The 8,509-nt window shown below is 35.3% G+C and overlaps 1 protein-coding gene across 1 annotated transcript; it reads left to right on the top strand.

The window, feature by feature from the left end:
- The first annotated feature begins 1,111 nt into the window (after positions 1-1,111).
- On the top strand, positions 1,112-5,034 carry LOC125803761 (E3 ubiquitin-protein ligase TRIM39-like). Its single transcript, XM_049481938.1, has 7 exons — positions 1,112-1,253; positions 1,844-2,433; positions 2,530-2,625; positions 2,713-2,946; positions 3,042-3,189; positions 3,311-3,337; positions 3,559-5,034. Exons 1-7 carry the CDS (start codon positions 1,121-1,123, stop codon positions 4,104-4,106), a joined length of 1,776 nt encoding a protein of 591 aa, XP_049337895.1. The 5' UTR covers positions 1,112-1,120; the 3' UTR covers positions 4,107-5,034.
- The last annotated feature ends 3,475 nt before the right edge of the window (positions 5,035-8,509 follow it).

Here is an 8,509-nt window from a genome sequence, read left to right as displayed (position 1 = left end):
CCCACCGCTAATTGAAAGTATTTTCTCTATGTAAAAGTAGTAAAAATGCATATAGCATTGGTAAGGAGATTTTTATGGACTTTTTTTCTAAACATCTTAGACAAAAATATATAACATATGGAATTAAAATTGAATATACATACAGATGGAAAACAATTAAGCAGAAGTAAACAAGAGATTACGGAAGCATACACAAAAATGAAAGACAAAATGCAAATGCAAATATTTTTTTTAAATAACTGCAAAAAATAATAAATTATACAATTAAATTATAAACAATTACATTTAAAAATATATATTTAAAAAAATTGTTTGAATTTGCAAAGTAAACCTAAATGTTTTATTGTAGATGTATTTATGTATTTATTTATTTATTTTTGTGAGTTTTTTGCAATAAAATAGCATTCAAGTGTTTGAACATGGTGTAATGGATGAAATAATACTTGGCATTAATACACTGATAGCTCCTTACTTAGGGAAGTCCTAGATCTGCCACTGTCCTCCACTTTATTAAACACTCCTACCTACAGCTGCTCCACCTTGTAGATAAAGTAAAGTCAGAGAGAGAAGCTCTGAATCTGTTGCTGCACAGTTTACAGTCTTCATCATCCTCTAGTCCTTCATCAGTGCCCACAGGATGCCGCCCACAGGTTGGTGCACTCTTCTCAGTCCAGCATTGGAGCTGATAAAATGGATAATGTGTGTAGAAACTAGGAGGTGGCCATAATGTTATGCTTGATTGGTAAATAGACATCTAACTTGGGCCATAACTGAGCACAAATATATAGTTTGGTTAACTGTATGATAACTTAACTCTGATTATATTTATGTTAACTAAGCCAAAGTTAAAGTTTCCAAAGAAAGAAAATAGTTTTAACTACTTTAATCGTTGTTAAACACAGTTAAGTCTGATATGTGAAAATCACAGCTCTTCCATACAGTTGCACAGAACAGCAGAGTTAAGGGTAAGACATAATGGTGTGCCTGAATTAGTGAAATGTTGGACACGTGCAGAAAACAAATGTACAGAAGGACATTATTTACTCACATTCCTCCACCTGGTGGCTAAATCCTGCAAGTGCCACAAACTGTCATCATACTGTACTGGGGGCGTGGACTCATGAGGTCACTGTGGAGAAACGAAAGTACAGAGCAGAAACTCATAAACTACAGTTTGAAGCTTCTCCAGATCTTCTCAGAAGAACGAACAGCACTGCAGGCAAACACTGTAGAAGAAGAAAGGTGGAAAACAGGTACATAAAGGTGAATTTATTAATGGATTTGAGTTCTCTTTCCTGCAGTCTTACAGCTGACTCTTCCTGTTTACTACATTTCTCTCATCAGCTTCTGTATATTCTGTGTAGCTTTAATTTCTATTCACATATTTCTATCCTGTACTATTAATCAGAAACTACAGTAAACACGGCAAATACAGGCTGCAAAATTATAATAAAGTCTTGAAATGATTGAACAGGTGGTGTTATGTAATATAGTACACTAAAAGTACAAAGTCCACATCACCACTGTAACCTGCAACTGTTGTAGTAACAGTCTCTACTGTCCAGGGATAGCTTGTTGGTAGATTTTGGAGCACTGCTATGAGAAGCTGATTGCATTCATTGAGAAAAGCATTAGAGAAGTCAGGGGAACCAAAAACCCAACTCCCAAGCCACCCAAAATTATTGGATGTTGCTCCATCATTCCAGATGAGGCTTAACAGTGAATTAGCTTAATGCTGCAACTAAACCCACCTGTAAAAGTGCAAGAGATGTTTGCAATGAAATTTTTCAATCACATTTGTAATGAAAGTGAATCAAATTTGCATTTCTGTTTCCTCCATCAGTCATGGCTTCCTCCAGCTATCTCCTCTGTGAAGATCAGCTCCAGTGCTCTATCTGTCTGGATGTGTTCACTAATCCAGTCTCTACTCCATGTGGACACAACTTCTGCATGATCTGTCTCAGAAAGTACTGGGACAGCACCTCGCTCTGCCAGTGTCCAGTCTGTAAAGAAGAATACGCCAGAAGGCCTGAGCTCCGTGTGAACACCTTCATCTCTGGACTGGCTTCTGAGTTCAAGAAGTCAGTTCAGGTGAAGACCAGGAGAGCTTCAGTGAAACGGTCCCCTAAACGTAAATTGGTGCAGTGTGACGCCTGCAGTGAGGAGAAGCTGGAGGCTGTAAAGTCCTGTCTGGACTGTGGCGTCTCTTTCTGTGACTCTCATCTATCACTTCATAAAACTACACCCAAATATAAGAAACACAAGCTGATGGATCCTGTGGAGAACCTGGAGGACTACATCTGCCAGAAACATGAGAGACCCCTGGAGCTGTTCTGTAGAGACGACCAGACGTGTGTGTGTCAGTTCTGCACTGAGGGAGACCACCGGACTCACAGCACTGTTCCTATAGAGGAGGAGAGTGGAGAGAAGAAGGTGAGAGATGTTTAGACAGAGAATTATTAACACTAATTTTACTATTCTCCTATTTTTCCTAAGAATAACTGATCATAATGTGTCTCTTTATCACAGACTCAGCTGGAGAAGACACAGGCAGAAGTTCAGCAGATGATCCAGGAGAGACTGAAGAAGATCCAGGAGATCAAACACTCTGTAGAACTCAATAAAGTGAGATTTTAAAGCATTTAAACTCATTTTAAATATGAAAGCTGCTCTTTAAACAGTGTTATTGTTCTTATTGTTGTCTCCTGTTAGAAAATCAGAGAGAAGGAGGAAGCAGACAGTGTGGAGATCTTCAAGGCTCTGGTGTGCTGCATTGAGAGAAGCCAGGCTGAGCTGCTGGAGGTGATGGAGGAGAAGCAGAAAGCAGCAGAGAGGCAGGCTGAAGAGCTGATTAAAGAGCTGGAGCAGGAAATCACTGAGCTAAAGAGGAGAGACACTGAGCTGGAGCAGATCTCCCACACTGAGGACCACCTCCACCTCCTACAGGTCAGAGTCCCTCTGTTTCTCAATAGTAATGCAGTCCATCACAGGACAGCACTGCCCATGCTGAGGGGTTTCTCCTCTCTCCTGCTGTACTGTAGATTTACCCGTCCCTCTGCAGACCCCCACACACCAAGAACTGGACTGACGTCAGTGTTAACACTCCTCTGAGTGTGGAGAGTCTGAGGAGAGCTCTGTCTCAGCTTCAGGAACATCTCAGAGAGGAGATGGAGAAGATTGTGAATATTGGTGAGTATTTAAAGATGAAAACACTTTGATAAATTTGATAAATTAGAGGGGGACTGTATCCATCCTGTGTAATCAACATGTAACATTTAACATCAAATGATGATATAATTATCTTTTACAGAACTGAAACAAGTACAGCAGTATGCAGGTATGTTGACTTCCTTCTTTAGAAAAATAAATTTCACAAAACCCTGTTTCTAAAAAGTAACTTTACAGGGGATGCAAAAATATTCTTAACACATGTAATAATTCGTTTTGTTCCTGTTTTCTTTTTCTATTTAGTTTTAATGCAATGTAAAATTAAACTTTACTGTTCAAAACAAATTAATAATTATTTTATTATATTTTTATTATTACTTTCTCTCTCAGTGGACGTGACTCTGGATCCTGATACAGCTCATCCTAATCTCATCCTGTCTGATGATGGAAAACAGGTTAAACATGGAGACAAGCGACATAAACTCGCTGATAACTCGCTGAGATTTGATCGCCATGCCTGTGTTCTGGGACAGGAGGGTTTCTCCTCAGGGAGATTTTACTATGAGGTTCAGGTCAGAGAGAAGACAAAGTGGATAGTAGGAGTGACCAGTGAGCCCACTAACAGAAAAGGGGATATTACACTGCGTCCTGAGAATGGATACTGGGCTGTGTGTCTGATAAATGAGAATAAATATGTGGCTGGAGAATTTCACCCTGTCCTCCTCTGGTTGAAACAGGCTCCCCAGAAGGTGGGGGTGTTTGTGGATTATGAGGAGGGTCTGGTCTCCTTCTATGATGTTGAGGTCAGATCTCATATCTACTCTTTCACTGGTCAGTCTTTCACTGAGAAACTCTATCCATTTTTCCACACTGGTCTCAATGATGGAGGTAAAAACTCAGCTCCACTGATCATCACTCCTGTTCAACATTATAAATGAGGTTCCTGTAGTACATTAAAAATCCCACCAAAAATATATCTGTCATTCTTTGAATCAAATGTCTACACAATGAATTAATTTAATAGTAAATATATTAATTAAAAAGTGGTGTATCATATGACTAAATGATTAATGACCAGATTTGGGGATCAGTTACTTTGTGTTCCAAATTATTAAGCAAGTGATATTTGTCTTAGATTTTCCTAAATGGTCAATACAAATGACAGTCAGTATAATTTCCAACTATAAATCTAATTTTATTAAATAAACCTCACAATGATAACAGTTTTTTTTACAAAAAAAAAAAAAACTCAAAATGCATTGTTCCATATTATTAAGCAGGCCACAGGTTTCAAGCAATATGGGAAAGAAAAAGGATCTCTCTGCTGCTGAAAAGCATGAAATAGTGCAGTGTTTTGGACAAGGTATGAAAACATTAGATATTTCATGGAAAGTGAAGCTTGATAATCGTACTGTGAAGAGATTTGTGGCTGATGATACAGATGAATAGTAGTGGATGGTTGGTGGAAGACCACCACGTCCCACAAGGCTGCACTATCAGCAAGAAGGGGGTGGAGTCAAATTTGGGTCGGAATCATAGGTAAAGAGCCTAAAAGGTCAGCAAAGTATATAGACTTTCTTAATGATCAATTTCTTGCACCATCTAAAGCTGCAAAGAATACCTCTGCGTCATTGGCTGCTACGGCCATAAAAGGAGAGAAACTCATGGTGCGGCCAAATAAAAAAAAATACCATTTGCTATCTTTACAACCTATAAAAAATGTTTTAAAACGCTGTTGTGCATCATTTGGAACAGCGCAGTTTAAGTTTGACTTTTTTATAATTACTGTAATCATTGGGAGGTTTATTTAATAAAATTGGATTTACACTTAACAGGTCATGACTTGAAATTATACTGAAAAAAAAAATAAAATAAATAAATTATACTAACTGTCATTTGCATTGAACTTTTAGTTATATAAAATATAATATGTCTATTCATATAATGAGATACACTACATGTACAGATGTTTTTGGACAACCTGCTGAAATAGATGTACAAATGCACACACATGAATTGTTAAGACCATGGAAAGAAATATTTCCAATGCAGATAAACATGAATTTAGTAGTATCATCTCACATTTCCAGCAGCTTTTGGAAAATATACCTTAACATTTTTATATGTATTTGAAAACTACTCTGTCTGTTCATCTCTAATCCTTTTTTATCTGTTCTGTTTCACTTACTGGCTGATATGTATGTATATAAAATGTATGTGTTTATTAAGTGTTTGTTAAAGATGTTTATAGGAAATTTATTAGGACATCCTTCCAGAAATGTACATTATCGCTCCTGGATGTTTTACAGTGAATAAAACTTGTCTGAAATGCGACATTCGACAATGTGTTTATTATTCGCTGATTTCTCAGAATGCAAGCTCCGTTTATCCTTTTTTTCTCCCTTATTCGTTTCACGGTTATCCTGGCAATAAAAAAATGGCTAAATAGCTAGCTAGTTAGCTAACCTGTTGTTAGCAAGCAGGTAACCTACAGAACAAGTTGAAAAAAAAAACATTGAATCAGTTACTAAAATAACGAAACACCATATAATGAGGTAAGCTAAAACATTGCTATTAATAATAATTAAAAAAAAAAAAACAATACGTTAGCAAGCTAGTGTTGCTAATCCTGTCAGAAATGCCACATCCAAAAATGTTGACAACAATGTGCTATGGACTATATTGCAAACCGAATATTATAGATATTATTTTAAATAAACCGTATTTTAAATAAAGAAAAAAAAACATTCTTTTAAACCCTGTTGAACTAAGTTGGATGTGTTAATTAATCAGTGATTCTTTCAAACCCAAGCTGGGTCACAATTAATTTTTATTTATATTTATTTTTTATTAATCCATTCCCTCACGCGCTATGAGCAGAAAACTGGCTAACTTGCTAGCTAGGTTAGCTAACTGGCTCACTGGATTGTTAGCAAGCAGCTAAACTACACAACACAGTGAAATAAACCAATACAACAATAAAACAAAGACTAAACTACCAAAACAATACAGAACACATAGGTTAATATAGTTAGACAATACATTACATTGCTATTGGCAAAAAGCTTAAAAAAAACTTTACCAAGCTACAAAAACCAAATATGTTAGTTAGCTAAAGTTGCTAATCCTGTCAGAAAAGCCACATCTGATGACTTGTGACTGTATTGCAAATGTGATACTACCGATATGACTTGAAATATTCATAATTTTAAATAAAAAATTGTGTCCTTACATATTTAATGTTTGACTTTTTACATATTTTTTGTCAGATATGCGTTAATTATTTAGATATTCTTTCAAAAGCAGCTCAGTTCACACCGTTTCTTTACTGAACACTTCCTCACATTCTGTGAGCAGAAAAACTAGCTAACTGGCTAGTTAGCTAGGTTAGCTAACCTGCTGACTGGAATGTTAACAAGCGGCTAAAATTCCCAACACTGAAAAGAAACCCTATAAAACATTAAACCAGCTACTAAACTACGGAAACAATACTGAACACGTAGGTTAATATAGTTTGTTAATACACTGCTGTTGACAAAAACCTTAAAAAAAAAAAACTTTACCAAGCTACAAAAAACAAATATGGTTAAAACAAAGACTAAACTACTGAAACAATAGAGAATATAGGTTAATTTAGTTAGCTAATACATCGATACTAACAAAAAACAGCTTGGAAATATCAAGCTACAAAAAACAAATATGTTAGTCAGCTAAAGTTGCTAATCCTGTCAGAAAAGCCACATTTAACGACTTTTGACTGTATTGCGAATGTGATATTACAGATATGACTTGAACTACACATAATTTTTAATAAAAAACTGTGTCCTTACATATTTAACGTTTGAATTTTTACATATTTTCTGTCACATATGGGTTAATTTTTAAATATTCTTTCAAAAGCAGCTCAGTTCACACCGTTTTTTTACTTCCTCACATTCTGTGAGCAGAAAAACTAGCTAACTGGCTTGTTAGCTAGGTTAGCTAACCTGCTCACTGGATTGTTAGCAAGCGGCCAAACTACCCAACACAGTGAAAGAAACCAATAAAACAATAAAACAAAGACTAAACTACCGAAAACAATACAGAACACATAGGTTAATATAGTTAGCTAATACATTGCTATTGACAAAAACCTTAGAAAAAAACTTTACCAAGCTACAAAAACCAAATATGTTAGTTAGCTAAAGTTGCTAATCCTGTCAGAAAAGCCACATTTGATGACTTGTGACTGTATTGCAAATGTGATATTACAGATATGACTTGAACTACACATAATTTTTAATAAAAAACTGTGTCCTTACATATTTAACGTTTGAATTTTTACATATTTTCTGTCACATATGGGTTAATTCTTAAATATTCTTTCAAAAGCAGCTCAGTTCACACCGTTTTTTTACTTCCTCACATTCTGTGAGCAGAAAAACTAGCTAACTGGCTTGTTAGCTAGGTTAGCTAACCTGCTCACTGGATTGTTAGCAAGCGGCCAAACTACCCAACACAGTGAAAGAAACCAATAAAACAATAAAACAAAGACTAAACTACCGAAAACAATACAGAACACATAGGTTAATATAGTTAGCTAATACATTGCTATTGACAAAAACCTTAAAAAAAAAACTTTACCAAGCTACAAAAAACAAATATGTTAGTTAGCTAAAGTTGCTAATCCTGTCAGAAAAGCCACATTTGTGACTGTATTGTGAATGTGATATTACAGATATGACTTGACATATACATAATTTTTAATAAAAAAAACTGTCCTTACATATTTAACGTTTGAATTTTTACATATTTTCTGTCAGATATGGGTTAATTATTTAAATATTCTTTCAAAAGCAGCTCAGTTCACACAGTTTCTTTACTAATCCACTTCTTCACATGCTGTGAGCAGAAAAAATTAGCTAACTGGCTAGTTAGCTAGGTTAGCTAACATGCTGACTGGATTGTTAACAAGCAGCTAAATTTTCCAACACTGAAAAACAAACCCTATAAAACATTAAACAAACTACTAAACTATGGAAACACTACTAAACATATTGGTAACATAGGTACATAAACATCTGTACTTTAAAAAAACAAAAAAACAAATAGGATATGTTAACAAGCTAAAGTTGCTAATCCTGTCAGAAAAGACACATTTGACATCCTGGGACTGTATTGAAAATGTGATATTAAAAGATATGACTTGAAATACACCCTTGAATGTTTAACGTGTACATATTTTGTCAGAAATGTTATTTATTCCAAATTAATCAGATATTTTTCCAAATGCAACTTTCACTCCTTACTTGTATTTCTGCATAAATTGGTCATTAAATGTTTTCTGATCTTCATCTAAGTT

The sequence above is a fragment of the Astyanax mexicanus genome, chromosome 8 (genome assembly GCF_023375975.1).
Source record: "Astyanax mexicanus isolate ESR-SI-001 chromosome 8, AstMex3_surface, whole genome shotgun sequence".
NCBI lineage: Eukaryota > Metazoa > Chordata > Actinopteri > Characiformes > Acestrorhamphidae > Astyanax > Astyanax mexicanus.
This window is presented reverse-complemented; position numbering and strand designations above follow the sequence as displayed.